At 35.4% G+C, this 20,755-nt stretch overlaps 1 protein-coding gene across 4 annotated transcripts in view; it reads right to left on the minus strand.

Annotated features, from left to right (window-relative positions):
- Positions 1-12,211: 12,211 nt before the first annotated feature.
- trps1 (trichorhinophalangeal syndrome I) overlaps positions 12,212-20,755 on the minus strand; it is a 135,328-nt gene continuing 126,784 nt past the window's right edge. For all 4 annotated transcript variants that reach the window (XM_015357079.2, XM_006635570.3, XM_015357081.2 and 1 more), the window contains exon 6: positions 12,212-16,316. In XM_015357079.2, the coding sequence (XP_015212565.1) occupies positions 15,255-16,316 (1,062 nt within the window). In that variant the 3' untranslated portion in view covers positions 12,212-15,254. The remainder of the gene's footprint in view (positions 16,317-20,755) is intronic.

The raw sequence follows: 20,755 nt of genomic DNA on the forward strand, positions 1-20,755 counted from the left end.
TTTATAACCTAGAAAATAATGTGAGACTTTCAGGACAAATGCGTGCAATCTCTGCATTTAAGATTTTTTATGACATGCAACCTGCAGTAAAGTTGTAAGATGTTCTTTTTTTCTGTACAGCAAAAAAAAAAAAGAATCAGAGTGGTGTTCTGTACTCTGGGGATCAATAGGTTTCAGACAAGCTCAATGTAAATCTGCTGAAGGAATATGTTCCCTGTAAATGTATATTTTTCGTTCATTTCTAATGCTAGTGGTCTCCATAACAAAAATGAATAGTCAAAAGCCTTAACAAATACTAAAATAAATTCAGACTGTAAAATTTGTCAGTCAAAACAAAGGAGAGTTATGTTAAACATACTGTAGCCTTCTGCCATTTCCCAATGGCTCACTCTTTCCTCTTCCTCTCCTATAAAAAACAAGGAAGCCTTTGCCCTGTGTCTGTCTAGTACTGTAGATGCCCTATCCCTCTCTGGCTATTCAGCTACCTCCCTGCAGTGACTAGCACTGACTGCCATCTTTCCACATTGACTGCACTAATTAACACCAGAGCCTGTCACAGTATACAGTATAGAGTAAAAGCTTTGCTGTGAGTTAGTGAGATAGTCTTTAAAGCCTATGGTGATGTTTGTGTTTGATGACTGCTGAAACAAATCAACTGGAAATATTTTTTTCTGTTCTTAAACATTTTTCCACATACGTTTCTCTCGCCATCCCTTCTTAAAATATTTGATTAACAATGAACTGATGTGATAAATTAAAACATAAAAATGTATAAAGATTTGAACACTTTTATTAGATGTACCTGAATTGCTTTCAGCTTTCAAATATTTTAATTGGATGTTTTCTAAATTTCCAGTACCTACTATTAATAGACATAAGATTTTTTTTCTGTTAAATAACTATTTTGGAAGAAAGGTCTGAAACACTTTATTAGCTCGGCAAAGAAACTTTGCAACAGATCTTGTGCTCTACATGCAAAACTTCCATCCATCCATTTTCTAACCATTTCTTCCAATTCAGGGTTGAGGGGGAGCAAGCAAAGGGTATTATACAAGGGACACTCTGGATGGGACACTAGTCCATCACAGGGCAGACAGACAAACATGCACTTACACCTAGAGCCGATGTTTCCAGAAACCAATTAACCTTCCTGTATGTTTTTGCACTATAAACCCAGAGCATCCATAGGAAGCCCATGTGAATACATGGAGAACATAAACATTTCAGATAGCAGATCCTAGGTCTAGGGCTGAACCCAGGGCCACAGCACTGCAAAGCAGATATACTAACCACTGTGCCATTATGTTGCCTACATGAGAAATTTGTTACATTTATTTTTTCATGACACCTTTTGGATTCAGCTTTTCCCATATTCATTATTGTTAAAATATGAAAAATATTGATTGATCAGAAAAAAAACATTTGTCTTAGTTTTAAGTTTTATGCCAGATTTGTATTTGGTAATAATGTTATCAGAAATGTCAGCAGAAGTCTTTGTCCTTTATCCTGTTGATTAATATTAATGAAATACAAACAGTATACATATATTGCATACACACAAGACACTTGATATGAGTGAGATTTTGACTTCTAGGACATCTACTATTCATGCTAAAACAGAGATCTACAGTTTTAAAATGGTACTCCAATCCACACTACAAAGGTAATGTAATAGATGTAATAATTACATTAATACATTACCTGTTTTACATTTAGATTTAAATGTGTATTATGTAATTTACATATTAGATATTTGAAAAAGAAAGTATTTATTGATAATGAGAACATCAAGAAATACAACATATTCCTTACAGTATATATCTAATAAGATATAGCTCAGACTGCTGAAGATAGTTGGTAATCACTCCAGACAAAAGAAAACAATGTTCCTCACAATGTTCTCTTTTCATTTCACATGAAAAGAGAACAGGAAGCAAAGAGGGTGCAGGGTACAGTAAAGTTTTGGGTGAAACAAAGCAGCATTTAAAAAAACAGCCTCTTGGTTTTACAAATTAGAGGAAATCCATTCTATTGTGGTGTTTGACTTGTTGGAGACTTAATTAAGTTCCAGCCTCAGGCCAAACAGGATCTGCCAGTGACATATTATAGTTAAGAAAACGAAATCTACAAAGGTTGCAAAATAAACTTTTCCAAAAAGACGTCTCAGATACCGCACACACAAAAAATCATATCCCCCCGATAGGTATTGTGTCTGAGAATCTAAATGACAAACTGTGTTCACCAGGAGTTAAATAAGAAAAGTCCTGTAACAGAGGAATTTCACATGGGAAAGTGAAATAATTGTAAGTAGGGGGCCAAACTAGGTGTGTTACCGCAGTGTCCTGGCCAAATTGCCCCCTGGCGTTTAATAATCATGATCTCCTAATAACTCCCATCTATGAACTGGCTTCATTACTCTGTTCTCCTCCCCACTGATATCTGATGTGTGTTGAGTGTACTGGTGCACCTTACCTTACCTTATTGTATCATCCAGGTGGGATCTACATATTTGTGGTTGTGGAGGGGAGTTCCCCATTACCTGTAAAGTGCTTTAAGTGGAGTCTCCAGAAAAGCGCTATATAAGTGTAAGGAATTATTAACAACCTCAGTCAAGGACAAATAAAAGGCAAGAGATGCCAGGTAAAATAACCACTAAAATCATTTAAAGCTGTTGAATTTCCAGGGCATATAAAAGCAAGCATTCAATGTATTCAGCAGAGTAAATCTGAAATACTGTATTGGTGCTGGCTGGTTACAATGAAGAATGTATGTAGGGAAACACAGGAATCTGAGATCTCTTCGGTGTGTGTATCAGCTTTTGATTATCATAAAAGTAACCAAGAAAAATTTGAGCAAATACTTTAATACCACAGTATGTAATTCATTTTGATTTCAAGCTGTAATTATAATTACATAGATTGCTTGAAAACAAAGATACATTGAAAATATGCTATTACTTAACAAAACAAACATCTGCTAACTGTTCATCCACTAGGTACTGTAGGTACTTGGCATTATCTCGTGTTTGAGAGAAATTAAAATTATTAAGCAAAGTAATGTAAAAAGGAAAAATATCCCATGGTTTGTAAATAAATTGTTATAAACTACTTTGTTTAAAGTGAATTTTGTATGAGTATAATGCTCTTAATTAAAATGATGCTATCAAGGAATTTTGGTGATTCTTCATATATATACAGCACATTTATATATAAAAAACTTGAATATTATGTTGTGTGTTACAGTGAAATGAAAACTATATGTGCATCCTAAATGGTAAGAATAAATTAAACCATGTACTGTACAGGTGAAATTAATTTGAGGCAGTCCAACGTTCCAATCAAAAATGTGCATTTTTTTTGTCAATTTAGAGAAAGAACTTTAGGTTAATGAATTTAAATAATATGCCTGATGCAATTAAAATTTGCATCAGGGACAGAGAGGGAAAAGGCAGGACAGATAAAGTTTAAATCTTAAGCATGCATCTAGATTAGAATTGTACTTCCACCCAGATATAATGTATGCCAGATATACTGAGAGCTAAGAAATTTTGGAAAAGAGAATGAATGGAAGAACTGACAGGAAGGTTATGAAGATAGTGAAAGACACCATTTAATTATCTCAGTTGTATGGAGAACTCAGAAAATGTGTATGATAGGGGGACTAATGGGGCAGCAAAACTGCAAAGTACTACTAAGCACTAAAGTAATAGGGCAGAACATGGAAAAAGACTGAGATAAATGATGACATCATTAATGGCAAAATTAAAGGGCAAGCTAAGGTGGTCACTACCAAAGAGTTATAGAGGTAAAACTGCTAATCAGCACATTTTCATTATAAAAAATGTGTCCTGTACCTAGAAATTAAAGCAGGACAACAATAATGTAATTAGCTGCAGTTTTGCTGGCAGTGAGTGCAGGTACAGTAATTGTTATGAGGTATGTATTAATTTGATTGCATTTTGAATGTTGAGAGTAGTTGGAAACACTTTAAAAGCTTAGCGGTTTTAATGGTGAGGCATCCCAAGACTTTCCAGCAATTCATCTTTCATTTCAATAATGTTTAAAAATGAATAAAGCTTTAAGAGGAAAGGAACCAGCAAGGTGACATTTATATCTGTGCAAATTCCAACAGCATGCACCTCACAATTTAGCAAAGGTTAAAAGGATCACAAATGTGTTTCCAAGATAACACAAAGCAATACAAATGCATAATCACTCCAATTAAAATAATGTAAAACAATAAAGGCATTTATTACAAAAGAATGTTTTAACTTCACGAAGATGTGATACAGTATGTGACTTCTACAATGTTAAGTGCTTGATTTAAAAAGGACTTTACAGCAGCATTACCACCTACTAATCTGATTTTATTAGATTTCAGAAGCTAAAAAAGGCTGTCTGGCCAATGCTGGGGTAGGAGTACTGCAAGCAAATACAGTGTAAAGTGGTGTAAAGACAGTAAATATTGCTGGTGGATCAGTAGATGATGCCTGTCTCTTTGGACCAGAATTTCCAAAACCAGTGCCCCAGTATGTTTGGGTGTTTAAAGGCTATTCATTCTAACAAATGTTTTTACTATATGTTATCATATATCAGGATCCAAGTCAATAGGATTCTGTCCTCTACCCTCCAATTACACTCCTTTTGTTATTCCTTCCTACTGTACTGTATATCTGTGTTCCTTATTAGTATATTTTCCCATGCTCATTAGTATTCTAAGCTTCTGTCAATTCAAGGTTAGGTGTTTGGTCTGCAAGGGCTGAGCTTTTCAATATTAATTCAATAAAATATCATTTTAAGCATGCTGTTTTTGTTACAAAAACCAATTAATTCCATCAGCGTCTGAATCATTTAGATACATGTCAAGAGTAGGAGACTAAATCAAACATCCAGTAGTAATACACTTACTACTGATGTAAAGCTGATGTAAAGCTCAGAAACAAATCAAGGATGGTTTTGGTTAAGAGTAAGGTGGAAGACCTCTAACTAGATGATGCACTTCATTGAGGGATGAAGTGTGTTCCTTCCAATGTGTCGAGTTTTGGGATCCCTCACAGTGAAAGTGTTGTGAAGCATATAATTATAAACACAGTCGAAATCTATTCTCCAATGAGTATACTGCATGTATTGTTTGCATAAATTTACCGTCCAGTAAACATATATTAAATATATTAAATGTTATTTTACTGTTAAGGCAAATAATTACAAATGAGGTAAAGTTGGATCACTTTACTTTTAGAATTGTGTTCAGCTGCTTGCAAATCACAAATCTTGAATACAACAAACGATGTGATAAAGTAAGAATTAGTAATTTGTGCTCACTCACACTTGTAGCTTAAGTGCCCTTATACTCACACCTTTTGTATAGGTAAGAGACTGTAAGAGTCCCTAATGAAGCTGACTCAAGTTTAAAAAGTGTGCCAAATACATGATATACTGTAAGTAAACTATTCCATAGCTGTCTCTAATTAATTTACATATACATATTTTCTTCTCTTAGTGTGAAAAAATGAGAAAACATTAATCAGAAGATAGCCGCAGATGTCTTGTTAAAATCAGTGATAAAAAACATCTTTGTAGCCATCAAATGGTGTTTATTTAAACAAATGTTTGGGAGAAGGTCAATTTCTAATATTAAACTTCTGCTCCCTTACACATATCATCCCTGGCTGCACAAATCTTTTAACAGTTTTGTTTCATCACAGATGGATGTCTTTCACACTCTGCATTGCTGGGACCTTACATTTATTGCATACCTCTCCTACAAGCCAAGACTGGAGTTGCTTTTTTGCCTCTTCAACCTCAAACACTCCACTAAAAACTAAAGAGGCTCTGCTGCTGCCATACCATCTGTACTTTTCTTCTGGTTCTCCTGAGCCAACATCAGCCCTTCCAAGAATTCAGAACAACTGTGACTGTTTCATAACCCCCTTTCCTATCTCTTCTCTCTTTCCTATTCCCACTCACTCTACTCTACATCCTTCAAACTTTCACATTTTTGATTGAGCATCTCACTCACTGTGCCTATATTTATTTTGTCTCTCCCCTTCTCCCAATCTTGTCCCAAAAGGAGTGTGGAGGTCGCTGGTGCCCACTTTGTCCCATAGGTATGAGTACATGTCATCAGTCAACACTGATTCAAGACCTCTTTATTTACAGCCCTTCAATGTCCCTGGCACCCACAATCCTTTTTCCTCAGCCCTTTACCTTCTCTGTTGGTTGATGTCCAACTGGTGTAATGTCAGCCCTCAACTCTTCCCTTTCCCAAAGCTTCCATTTGTGAGCATAGCTTAGATTTCTTCTCTTGGGGGTTCTGCTCTTAACGAATCCTCATCCATTCTGTTTAGCAAGCGGTAGCTCTCTTTCACCTTCCGTGCCTGACTACTCTTCTAGGACAGCAACTTCCACTGCCCACCACAGAATCTAAATCTCAAACTAGCTGCCCCTGCTAGTGTTGTTATCTGCTGCTACTGACACCTCTTTGCTGATTGGTGTTCTATCACTTGCATCATACATGGTTCTCATTCACTTCATTCACCTGCGGTGTTCCTTCAAAATACCGCACATGTGAATCTACTCAATTGAACAAGCTCAAGCCTGTGCCATATGCACTTCATATGCTATTCTCTGTTCTTCAGGCAACTAATTCGCTTTTAGTTCAGGATTAAAAATATACACTAGTGTTTTGGAAATTGTTTTGAAGCTTTGTAGCAGTTGTGAACAGTACCATCATTTCCTCAAAATATTAAGCTCCAAAGTATTACGTATGCTACAGTATTCCTTTAGGTGCATTTGCTTGATTTGTCATTATTACAATTTTACTGTACTACAAAAATCATGTTTACTGAAACAGAAATTTGGGAGGCGGTCAAATTCTAATCTTGAACTTCCACTCCCCCATGCATAAATGCTCCCTGGCTGCACATGGCCCTGCACGCATCTTTTTTATACCCTTCCTCCACCCACTCTGCCCCATTTGTATAATTTTCTCCCAGGATCATCCTACAAAAGTGAGGGTAGGTGTGACACAGCTGATTTCAGACCTATGCTGTCATTTCCACAGCCAAGTGAGTAATTTACGTACACTTAATGACACTTATTAAGTGCACAGCCAATGTTTTAAGTATACTATCCCTTTATATTTGTCAGCTTGTTTTATTATTATTAAACTTTAAAGAAATGGTTAACACAAGAACTGATTTTTAATGTATTGTAATAAGAATATAACTATAGTCAAAATCCAACTTTGATGAATCACGTATGTATTAAGCAAATGGAGTAATTCAGATTATTTACTTACTGTTTTACCTATTTTATATGTTCTAAAGGATTTTCTTCATCTGCTTAGCTTGCTGTTTCAGAAGCATCTGAATACAGTTCTTGACACTGATTCTTCGAAGATGTTAGAGGAAAAAGCAAATCAGTGTCACAACATGCTCTTAAGCTTATTGCGAGAGCATTTCTGTGCTGAAGCCAGGCACTGTAGTGCTGACATGCCTTACCACCTATTGTCACTCTGAAGGGTTCTTAAACCTCAGATAATTAGTTAGGGAAATACCATCTGAAGCACACAGTGAAGGAGTAGATCACTCTCAAACAGGTAGAGTATGACTCATATGCTAATATGGGATGTTACAATCTACTTTAAAACTCTAAAACAAATTTAAAAGTGGTTCTAACTATTAGGAGAGAAAACATTCCATTTTTTATTTATTTATCATGAAGTGAACTACTTCAGGAACAATCACGAGATTGTAGTCAAATGGAGATCCAATAAAAACTATTCAGGGTTCATATTCAGGAAATATTAATAATTTATTTTTCTTTTAAGCAGATTTTGAAAACAGATCTTTAGAGAGTGTGCAAGTAATCAAATTACCAATGAAGAAGGGCATGAACAATGCACAAATGAAGCAGCATAAAAATGTATTATTTCTTTGCTCCAGATCACTTCACTCTATTTTGATTTTCTGGCTTATGAAACAGAAGAGTGAACAAATAATTATGTTTCCAAATACATTCATTAGAATATTTTTTGGCTGGTAACATGGCTAGTCATTTGTGAAAAAAAGGCAAAATCAATGAATTGCTGAATTATTTTATATCTGAGACTTGCAATTTTTGTAGCTACAGTACATACTGAAATAAGGTTGTATTACAGTTAGATAGGAGTTACAGTTCTAAGTGTGACATAGAAGTGTGAATAGTCCTACACTATATTATACTGAATTAAGTATAAAACCAAATAATTACCCCTTTAAATTTAGAAGGTACTGTGTCTAGTTTACCTTACCTTAGTTACCTCAAAGTTACCAAGGGTTAATGTATTACATATACACTGGAACAGAAGCCATTAAACTGTTTTAGAATTATTCATTCTCATTATGAAGGGCAAAAGATACATGCTGAATATATTTATTAAGAGAATGCTATATAAAAAATAAGATTTTATCATTTAAGAAGATAGAACTCTGTATGTGGGTTTTAAAAGTTGCTTCATCTAAAAAACAAGGCATTTATTTTTTAGCACATTTAGATTCAGTCACTACTGTTGATCTGGTTTGTTGTACACTTCCAATGCCTATTTCCATTATTTGTAGGTTTACAAAGTACATTAAAAATAAGAATAAAAGTTATATTTTATGGTAAAGTAGCCAAAATCAAATCTGTGTTTTTGACAATAGTGTTTTGTCAGACAGAAAACAGTAAGTGCAAAACTTTTCATCCAGTCTAAACTGTTAAAGCCAATGTTTGTGCTGTTGTGCTGTCCTAGTCTGTAGTTTTTTTGTTTTTCCTTGATGGTGATGTGGAGTGCCTCAGATGTAGAAGAGTTAGCATCCTGCAAATTAATGGTTTGTGAAGGCCTGCTTGTGCAGTGTGATTCACAAACAGCTTAGCCTTTCTAATAATACAGAAATGATAGCATCTAATTTAATTAATACCAAACTGCTTGAGAAACGATATTTTCTCTTTGAATTGTGCAAGGGTGATTAACGTAAATATGATGTTATAAAAGTTGTAATATGTCTACAGACAACGTTAAAGAACATGCCCCCTTTTTCAGTTACGAGTACAAAATCAAAAGGTGTGGTAAGAAATGTGTACTTGTGAGCTTGTATGTGAAAGGTGAGATTCCAATATTTTTAGAATATTGCTGGAAGGGAAGTTATAACATGAAGTCAGCAAGGCATTCTGGGTTCATCCATATACTGTACTATACCATCAACTTATACCAGATACACCATCAACTTAAAGGAAACAACTAGTACTGGCCTAGTCCTAGTCCTAGTCAACCATGTCCCAACTGGGAGCACTACACATACAGTACTGTAGAGTGCTTCTACTGTACAACAACTGATAACTGTGAGTGCAGACATAAAGTAGACAGGTATGATGGAAGACCTATAAGCCCAGCTACATCATAAGATGACTTACAGCTTCAAATATCCCACATTGGTCTTTTTACAATGGTAAAATCATGATCATAAATTACAAGGGTAAAATCTTGATCCAGAATTATTCATATCTGACAAATGAATAATGAGATGAAAAAAGTTTGTGTGCTGTTTTTAAAAAAAAAATAGTTTTAGTCAAACAAAAGTTTATTTTCCCAGGGAATATTTTCCATCTATTGAATTAAAGCCTTGTCAAAAGCTGTTAGAATTCCTTTAATAGTGAAACAAAAATATTTAGTGTGGTTTCATTTGATCTTAAACAATCTATTGTAATTGTTTCCAGATCTTAACCAAAATTGCAACATGTAGGCATTACTTCTTGCTTCTTGCAATATACTGTTCAGTACTTGCAGAACTACAAGTGCCTCTAACATACCCCAAAAGGTTATGAAAAATAATTTGAGAGTTATTTTCTGAAGGTGCAAGGTAAATGTACTGTATTTATCCCCTCTTTTCAACTGTTACCTTTAAGGGCAGGCTTTTCATTCAGTCATGCTCATATGATTCCTTTTAGCATATTGATCCAAGAACCCCATCATACCGTGTCTTAAGATTTGTCACGTCTTCTACTTATGATCATAGTATTCCTATTATAGTATCATTATTTGGTCTGTTCAACATTACGAAAAAAAGAAGAGTCTCCTATTTACAGTCAAAGCTTACCTGTATTTAATTTCTGTGTGGTGGTGAGAACATGGAGCTCAGAATTCTTTGATTAATACATTTTTAATAAAATAAGGATCTGTCAACATTTTAATAAAAGACAGTAACAGAATGTGGAAATTTTAATCTTATTCATTCCTATGCTTGAAAAGCATTCTTTATATGGTCCAAAGGCAACATGAACAAGACAATGCAAGTGAAATGGAAGCAATGCAACAGTATGTGTGAGTTGGCATGTAATGCATATGTACTTCTTGATACAGATGCCCACAGTGCTTGGTTCTTATGTCATCAATCACATTGGTCTTTCCACATACAGTAGGTCCCTTGTAATAGATTTCTAGTCATTTCCAGTAGTTAGGAATTACCCATTACTGTTTCTGATTATTTTTATCAATGGTAATAAAACTAGTTTAGAATTTTAACTTCAATCTTATGAATTATCCTGATGCCCCACTTACAGTATACTTTTCTCATTTTTCTCATCTCCATTTTTCACACTTAGAATAATGATTCCAGGAACAAGTAAAAGTGTTTCTGAATTTCACATCTCAAGAACCACAAGGTCATCTGTAGTTTCCAATTATGTAATTGAACTACATTTTTACTTTATATGACCAAATCAGTTTCTAAGGTCTAAAGCAGTGAATTCAAGGATGGTTATAAAGCCAAGTGGATCATGACCCTCAATGAGGCATTGTTACAGGCTGGTAATGAAAAAACAGAGCAGGTGGGGAAATTGCAGGCAACCATGCTCTTTATTCTTTTAAAAAGCAGAAAAAGTTCAAAAAGAAAACTTTCCGTCTCAGATTTCTATCTTCCACCATCAACCCCACATCTTGCAGTGACTCTGACCGCTGGCTAATTTGTCTGGTTTCTCTTTCTCATTTTCCTGCTGTCAGCCAATCGGCTGCTTCTTCCAGTGGCTCTGGTCTTTGGTTCAATCCTCCAGTCTCTCCTTTTCTCACTAGTGCTTTTTTTACAGAGCCTTGGAGTTGAGCATCTATCATTCTTTTTCCGGCTATGTCACACCCCTCTTTCTGATAGAGAGCATTGGTTTAGACAGAGAGCCAGCACAGCAGTAATTATCACCAGCTGTGTCATCTTCAGATGCAGTAGTCCTCTACCCATTTAGACTCGGACCAAGGCATCTGGGATCTGAGACAGGAAGTCACCCTTTAGATGCTCTTTCTCTGACTTGTGCTGCAAGCAGAACTGGAATGCCTGCAGGGAGGAACGTCTTCGAATCCATGGTTGCAATCTTTGACCCAAAGTAATCACATCTGCAGTGCGTGATCTGTTACCAGGGTAAATGAACAATACCGTAGATAGTAAAAAGTGCTTCCTTTACCCATTTAATCAATAAAGATTCTCTTCTCATTGTCAACAAAGCGCTTCCTTTACCCATTTAATCAATAAAGATTCTCTTCTCATTGTCACTGTATCACTGCTCTATGGGTAATAGAGCTTCCTGCCAGGGTAGGCAACTGGATGTTTCAGTCCCCCAACCTCCTGGGTCCGGTCCTGTAACTAAGACATTGGTCTGAAAAATAAAAGATTGTGTGAAGTCTGGCCAACACAAAAATGTACTGTATCAAAGTACCCTTAAAGACCTGGATTAGAGAGTGTTGTCTCTGTTCAAATTTTTTTTTCCATTTATTATTTTTGTCAATCAAAAGGGAATCTATTTAGTTAAAGCCAAAAGCTAAAGTCTCACTACACTTGAGCAGCACAAAAAGAAACATATTTGAAAACAGTAGGTATAATCAGCTTTCAGCACAGTTGGGCGAAAGGTATAACTGGAAACTACCAAAGGCAAATGAGGTTAGCTCTCAGTTTGGCAGGTCATGTTTCATCATATTCTTCTTCTGGTGACTCCACCTCAAAGTTCTTAACTAAGCTCTAAGTTTCTTGATAACACAATAGCCCTTTTGTTCACCACTGCATTATATTTGCATATGATTGCTAATAAAACCAAACTGCGCATCTCACAATATTTTCATCCCTACTTCAAATTAATTTCCACAAAGAATTTCAAATGATTTTATTGCCACAATTCTAAAGTTAGAAATAACTTACAATTTGTGGTAAAAATGTTTTATTATTATTTTATTATTCAAGTTTAGATGTAACAGACATCTTTGCTGACTGATTTGTTTTGCATGAAGAACATAAAACAATAAAAATGTTTAAGTGCCAGCAGAAAATAAGATAAATTATGATAACCTAAATCATTATCTATACGCTGTAAAGGCAGAAACGTTAAAAACCAAACACATTCTAGACTCATGGTTAAACATTTACATATTTTGCCTTGTGACAGATTCATTTCCTCACTGGTTTACAGCTTTAGATATTCTTCATATGTTTTTATAGTTGTGTATTTTAAGCCTCAAGGTAAATCTTTTAAAATATTAATCAACACTTTTGCTAATTATGTTGCAGTACCTGTATGTAGCATGCTAATTATACTTTTATTCTTTCTTCCTCTGCAGTAAAAAATGAATAATAATTGAAGTGCAAGCATAAAAAGTTTAAATTAAAAGAAAATGAGATTTTCAACAAAAAAACCTTCCTATGGGTTTTTATTATTTCCTTAAATGCTCCTATGAAAGGGGAAAAAACTCTTTTTTTTCATAAGAGGAGGCAATTGCAATAAAGCAGCGCTATGAGGTCTTACTGAGCTTTTGGTACTAGTTTATAAATTATAACTAAGGTGACTCTGAAATTCCAGAGTTATTCATTAAAATGCAGGGTAACATACTTTCATACATACATGGTAATGATGGACATAACTACACCACCCCACATATGGTGTCTACAATTACAGAGAAAAATATAACCATTCACCCAGGGCCTTATTTTGATAAATGGAAAATCATACAATCACTGAAAAGTTTTCATTTTAAAACCAATTCAATTAGGCAAACAAGCAAAAGTATATGCACAATAATGTATTATTAGTGCCAAATTACATTTTCTCTGCATATTAGCAGTGTTATTCTTCTCTCTAGCTGATATATGTCTTCTCTTTCTTCCACTTCTGAAACTATTTCAGCTGAGCAACAACTGTTAAAAATAACTGCTTAAAATAATGAAAAAGAGCATCCAAGTTCATCGCAAAAATCTTAAGAATTGTGTTTCAATTATGATTTCTATTGTAGTTAAAATGCATTATTGTATGCTTTTTGCTAATGAGTATGTTTTCACAATCTTTAAGATGGTAAATGATTCAGAGGTAAAATGGTGAATTTAAGATATGTTTACTTACAAAACTACATTAAGAATTTCTCTTTATACATTCCTTGTGTTATGGAGATATACTTTCATATGGGATTACTTGCACTTCCGTTTTCTTTAACATTCACTGATTGAATGGTGCCAGCCAATAAAGAAGCCTGGTTTAAAATCACACCATCAGAAACACAAATTGATTTTCACATGCCAGTGCTTCACCATAATTTATCAAAACAGGACCCTGGATGCTTTTGACTGCTTGATTAATTCATCAAATGTCTGCTGTCTACCGTAGAATTTTAAATAGCGCTGAATCTACTAGCCAGCATCTCTTCTTAACTCCTAAGCTAGATTGAATGGTTCATCCATTCAGATGTTATACTGTAACTGTCCGTAGTGCGGAGAACTCACCCGACTTTGTTTACTTCGAAATCTGTTATATTCATAATTTAATGTTTTTGTCTTTTACAACTAATAACATCCACCTAGAATTGACCATTTCCAATGGAAGCAAGAAAGTGTTAAAACTATTTGATAAGGGACTTAAAATGTACTTTAAGATGTGGACACTGACACCGAATCAGATTTAGCACTTACGAAGCTAAATGTAAAGATCCTTTTGCAGTGAGATGCAAAACTGGTGTGCACTGGATAAAAACAGGAAGATATAGTAGGTGTCTTAAAGCTCAAACAGTACTTTTAAATTCACTCTCAAACATTTCTTTGAAAACATAAAATAAGAACAACAATTTCAAATAAAATGAGTATAGATATATACTATTACAAGCATAATATGTATTAAGAGCTTAAGAAAAAGAGAACATTGCTTGGAATGAATAGTGCTATCACTTTTGTGTGTGTTTAGGCATAAAAATATATGCATTTCCTTCTTTAAAAAAAACAAAACACAGGCATCAATTTTCTACTAGCATTTCTCATCATTTCAAAAAGAGAAAGAAAATATAAAAAAATGCTGAATTAGGAGAAGTTTGCTTCATTACTTTGTTTGCTACATTTGCAAATGTAAACAGTCACCCAGAGCCAAACAGCTGACTCTTATTCAAATGTGTGTATTCATTGTTGCATACCAACATACACTGTAGAAAATATTTTTATACAATATATCAGGCACCGATATTATGATTTTTACATTAATAATTAGAAAAATATTTTTCTACCTCCTCTCCCAATTTCTTTAGTGATACAAGGTTTGTATCCCAGAAAGGCAGCAGCTTGCAATGCCTAAAGTGAGTTGTGTAACAGGTGTCATTTCCACAAGGTAAGGTAAAGAAAAACAAAGGACAAACATAAATTCCATACATACAAAAAAGATGCTCAATCTTAACCATCACCAGAAAGACAAATGATATATGAAATGTTCTCACTCAGTTGAATGAATTCCCTGAGGGCTTTGTTTTTTACATGAATAGAATTATTATCAGATGACACAGCATTATTGAAACAAAATAATGCATCTGTAATTTCTTTTTAAAAGAGCACATGGCTTGCTTACTGCACATGATGAAGAATAAAGACAAATCAATAAATGTTTAAACTTTGTATGTTTAAGCACATTATAAGAATAATTGATTTCTAAAGTAGTCAATCCACTGAAATAATATGCAGATGTACTGTACCTTCTTTGCTGGACTGCCTTGTCTGAGATACCATACCATAATAAAACAATGGATGGTCATGTACCTACACTTTCCTAAAATATGTTCATGAAAAAAAAATCACAATAGGTAAATAGTAAATAACTTTAGCTTTACATCAAACACCTTTAAATGTTAAAATGTCATTAGTTCCCTATGCAGACTGCTAGGACAGTACAAGCTTCTGCTTTTGCTGTTAGCAAACCTCATTCTTTCATATTGTGCTAAGAAGTGCTAAGTATTAGTTATTCTTTCGGTTTTCCATTCTTTTCCACCTGTGCAACATTCTTGTGCAGGCCTCTCTGAATGTGTGTTGTGAAGTCATATTTGTCAGCACACAAATGATGGCATATGCTGCACTGAAAAGGCCCGCTATCACCATGGCAACTCATATGCAAGGCGTACATAACTTCATCAAGAAAGACAATGCCACAGTGAACACACTTCGTTGACAGTTCATCCTGAGTGCCCCTGTCAATCTTTTCGGTTCTTTCAGCGTTCACTGGCTCCTTGTCCTTTGAACTTTTTGGCACATTGCTCTTCTCCTTGGCACCTCCATTTGTTGTCAGGCCTGGCTTGGAATGCTTAATTGCCAGATCTAAAGGAATGTCATTGTCTGACCCAACAGATGAAAAGTGTGGAGGCAGGTTAAAGGCAGGATAAGGCACAAAGCTTTGGCAAGGATTTGGTAAGCCAGGCATATGGCTCAAGTAGTGTGGATTCCCCGGAACAGACATCTTGTACTTAGTCCAGAACCGCAGCCAATCAGCTTCACTTTGCAAGTCATTGTGGATGAAGGGAAGTCCAAACAATGGGTATTGGTACTTTTCAATTGGACTACCTGGTGGAGAATAATTAGCTTGTTTGGAGGGTCTCATATATTTCTCTATGGGGCTCCCCCTTTCTGAGCTTCCTTTTCCCTCTGCCGCAGCTGAGCCATTTCCAGGATCTCCACCACTTTCCTGAGAGCTTTTTAAGTGTATGTGCAAAGGCGTCATTCTTTTGTGGATCTCCAGCGTCTGATTAACTGGTAAGGCCTGTGGAGCTGGGTGGTTTTTGGCTCCAGAACTGTAGGCGTCATACTTGTTTAGGTTACTCTGTTGCATTTCTCGCTGGTGGGTGTCTGACAGAGGTTCCTCTGGTCTCCTCTCCAGAGGGCTTCCATTGACCTGTTCCTCACTGTTAACACGTTGCTGCTTGACGAGTTGCTCTGGGGGAAGGGACTCAGGATTAAGGCGCTTTCTGGTACGTCTGCGGATGATCTGCTCACCGTTGTTTTGCTTGATGATGTTGAGAGGCCGGGGTGTCTAAAGGAATAAAGGAAATTGAGAAAGGTCACCTCAGAATTTCCCAGCAGCATTTTTTTTTAACCATAACAAGAGAAATAGAAAGTTTTGTTTGCAAGACTGTGATTACAGCTTCAGTAATTTGCTTTTTTTATGAACAAGAGACATCATTCAACCACAATTACACTGAAGAAACATAACAAGAAATTCATTATCATTAGTCTTGTCTCTTTTTTCTCCTTCTGATTTCAAGTGCAACAGTTTACAGTTCATACTGCACAGCTAAATTAAAAATTCACAGAGCCTAGAAAGATAAATAGCTGTGTTCCTTTTGCATTTAGCTTAAAGAACTCTGATTGGTACAACTTAAAGTGCTCAAGAATTTAATTAAAATTCAAACAAAATAAAAGTACATACGCAATCATAGTTATGGATGACACTTGATATTAAAAATGTATTATAATCCATGACCATAAACTATGTGCAAACCCCTTTTGAAAAAGCAAATGTCACCATACTGGGCAACTCATATCTTCATGTTCATGCTGTTACAATTAATTTGTCTCTATGTACCAACAACAGACACAAATATCAACAGAGGCTCTTACCCCAGCCAACTGGCATATTGGGTTTTTATTCAAATAATTTGGTTGTTTTTTTTTCCATTTATTGTTATTCAGGTTTTTCCAAATTCCTTGCTTTTTCTGTTCGTTCAGAAAGACATGTGTTCCACTTTCAACCTTAAACTCATTAACAAATGAATTAACCATGTTTGTTTTTAAATAAACAGTTTCTAAGAATGTCTCTCTCAATAATGACGTAATTAAACCATACAACAAAAACTTTATGAGGGAAAGAAGCAAAAATGCATTTGATTCCTTGAAGGACAAATAGAAATTCGTAATAATAATCCTTACATTTATATAGCGCTTTTCTGGACACTTCACTCAAAGCACTTTACAGGTAATGGGGATCCCCTCCACCACCACCAGTGTGCAGCATCCATCTGGATGATGTGACGACAACCATAGTGTGTCAGTACACTCACCACACACCAGCTATCAGTAGAGAGGAGAACAGAGTGATGGAGCTAATTTAAAGATGGGGATTATTAGGAGGCTAGGACTGGTAAAGACCAGGAGGAAATTTGGCCAGGGTATTACCCCTAATCTTTTCAAGAAACACTCTGGGAGTTTTTGATTACCACAGAGAGTCAGACTTCAGTTTTAGTTATGTCTCATCCAAAGGACGGTGCCTTTTTACAGTATAGTGTCCCCGTCACTATACTGGGACACTAGGACTCACACAGACTGCAGGGTGAGCGCCCCCTGGTGGCCCTACTAACACCTCTTCCAGCAGCAACCTTAGTTTTTGCCAGGAGGTCTCCTCTTTCCAGGCTCACACATGCTAGTTGTGAGTTGCAGGGTGATATGGCACAAATAAATCCAGGAAAAATCATTTAATGTTTAGGGTTAGCTGGAATAATCACATCTCAGTTGGGGAGATTCTTCAGGGGAGTACTTAACTCTTTGTTGAATTTCTGAATATACAGATAAAGTTCTATTTAGATACTAACAGAAACACTGATGTTTCCCATTACTCTGTGGGGGACCTCAAAAGCTTACCTCCGGGGCTAAAGTATCTCTTATACTGTCCATTCTAATAAACAGATCTCAATGACCGTATCTTTCAGTTGGATTGTCAATATTGAAATATAACTCCTCTTATACAAACAGAGTTCTTGCCAGAACTATTAAAATCACAGCATAGAACATAGAAGAGTTTTGGCTCATCAGCTTCCAAAAACAGCTGCATCTTAAATAATATACAGTACAACTTTGTGCACATTTGAATTCTATAACTGTGAATAAACTCAAGATTGATGATGAATTCAATCATTTTTATTTAAATTTACTCCTCTGAACCCCTTAGGGATTCTGTACTAGTAGATTGTTTTTAAAACATAGATAAGCCATTCATCATTTTACCATCAAACGCAAGAATTCTGCTTAAGGAACTCACCAAAGTACATCTACAGTATACACTTCTCCAAAGCTCGTGGAACTGATGACCACAGAATAGTATAAAATTTTCTACTTACAACATCTCCTATTAAATTCTGAATTTTACAAATCATTAAACACCATGTCTCTCCCAACAACTTTTTTTAAAATCAAACTATAACTATCTACAGGATAAAGATTCTCTTGACACCCTCTCTTACCATCTCATTTCTCTTTCAACCATGGGTGCAAAATGTTAGCTTCCCAAAATTAATCTGTATTTATCCATATTTCCAGAACCTAACCATCTTAATCAAGGAGGAATATTCTTTTTTTAACCTTTGTAGCCATTTTGACACAACAAATTCCTTCTCCCCATCCTTCCCTTTCTGGAAGGAGAATATTCCATGATGTGAAAAAGACTTGTGACTCACTGTAATGAAATTACTAGCTGTAATTAATTACATTATCTTTTCTCTGGTATCAGGCTGTTTGGTTCTGTCCTAATTTTAATACCATGAAAATACTTATTCATCCCTTCTAACCTTGGTTCAAACAAATTATCAATCAGTATCATGACGCAAGACAGGAGCTGTTCCCAGCCCCCTCTTTTGTTTTCCATGGCAATGGACCTTTAGCAACATCTCTGCCTAAAGATAAAATCATGTGTGGTATAGTTAGGGGGAGAGGTACATCAGGTCACTCTTCATGTAGATGGCCTATTCCTCTCTATTACAGACCCAACTGGTTCTCTTACAAGATATGTCAATTCTGAATATTGGTAAGAGCACAGGATATTAATTTAATTTTCATAGGAATTAACTATTTCAAATTATTTCCATTTAAAATAGTGATTGTCAGATACATGCACTTTGAAATCTCACTCACTCATATTCCTTACAATCTTATCATAGCCAATTTCATTTATTTACTGGAACATACAAGAGGAGTTTGACCATTGGTGTTCTCTTCCTCTGTCTCCCATTGGGCTCCTTTCCTGACTTGCAGTGAACTACACACAATAATACACTACATTGTTTGTTCACCATTGACATGAATGTAATTCCAAATTTACAAAACTCAATAAATACATTTGTAGAAATTAATAAAGTTATTCCACTGCCTGCCACTATATGCAGATCCCTGTGAAAATAGCAAATGCTTCAAAACTGGATGCTCTTGTAACAATGGAAGGTATACTTTGCAATTATATGACTTCTTATCAATTTCTTTCATCTTTCTTTTTGGAGAGAGTGTATCAGAAATAGTTCATAATTTGTCATTAGTAGCTAGTAATGAATTTTTGCTAGAAATAACGTTTTGTAGGCAAACTGCCTAGTACAATAGCAAAAGAGGTATTACCGGCATTACTAGAAAATTACTGGTATTTATCATGTACATATTGTAGGTTCTATTTACAGTCCTTGTTTCTTCTGTCACTTGAATCACTGAAGGTCTGATGGCCAGGTCTGTAACCCCATTTTTTCCCATTAATTAAGAATTATCATGAAATTCCTAACAATAATGTCAGCAATTCATTTATAAGAGTATATAAGGAAAATCACTGGCAAAGTATTTACTGATTATTACTGTTGGCATGCACTACAATCACTAGCAATAACTGCCAAGCACAAAACCAAAATAAGTGGGTTTAAGAATTTTGATTTTGTCAAGGCTTGCAATACGATTTTGTTTCCTCCCCAAATAACCACTGGTTGCTATGCAACTTAACAAAGGAAAACAGATCTTGGACTAGTCAATCACTGCCTAACTACAACTAAACTGACCCAAACAGTGGGTACTGCATAAAGAAAGCCCTCTGGCTAAATTAACTGTTGGTTGTTAAATGATTTACATCACCTACTGTATCACCTGGAGAATAGACACACCCCTCGCTCTGATAAATTATGGACTTTCCGCTCTGTCAAACAATGTCTTGGAGCTTAAGTGACAAGCTAAAACATGAGAATTGAATTTAGCAGGAATTTCACATCTGGAAATGTGGGGGTCTTGACATCATTCTGATGTTATCAAATCTGTACGCACTGAAAGAAATAATCGGGACTCTGTCAGAGTATAGGCTTCTTTGATGAAAGACAGAGACTGCAGATTGACTGACACAATGGACACTTGCACAGAGATGAGAGAAAAAATACAGAATATCTTTGGCAAGCCACCTAAAAAACTAATATAAATCCATATGAATATTGATTTATAATGAAAGAGACCACTTAGTCATACTCCCCTTTTAGAACTCTATTTAGAAGTAGCAATACATATTGCCATTGATAATTGATTCCGGAGAAATGCCAACACTTTATTTTCTTTCTTTCTATGATTCTTAAACAAATACATCTGAGCTTGTGAGGCATCCTGGAGAAAGAGTGGACACAGGTTACACGGAAACTGGTAAATCCTTTATTTAACTTTCCAAGTGATGTGGCTTTGCAGCAGATC

The sequence above is a fragment of the Lepisosteus oculatus genome, chromosome 10 (assembly GCF_040954835.1).
Source record: "Lepisosteus oculatus isolate fLepOcu1 chromosome 10, fLepOcu1.hap2, whole genome shotgun sequence".
Taxonomy (NCBI): domain Eukaryota; kingdom Metazoa; phylum Chordata; class Actinopteri; order Semionotiformes; family Lepisosteidae; genus Lepisosteus; species Lepisosteus oculatus.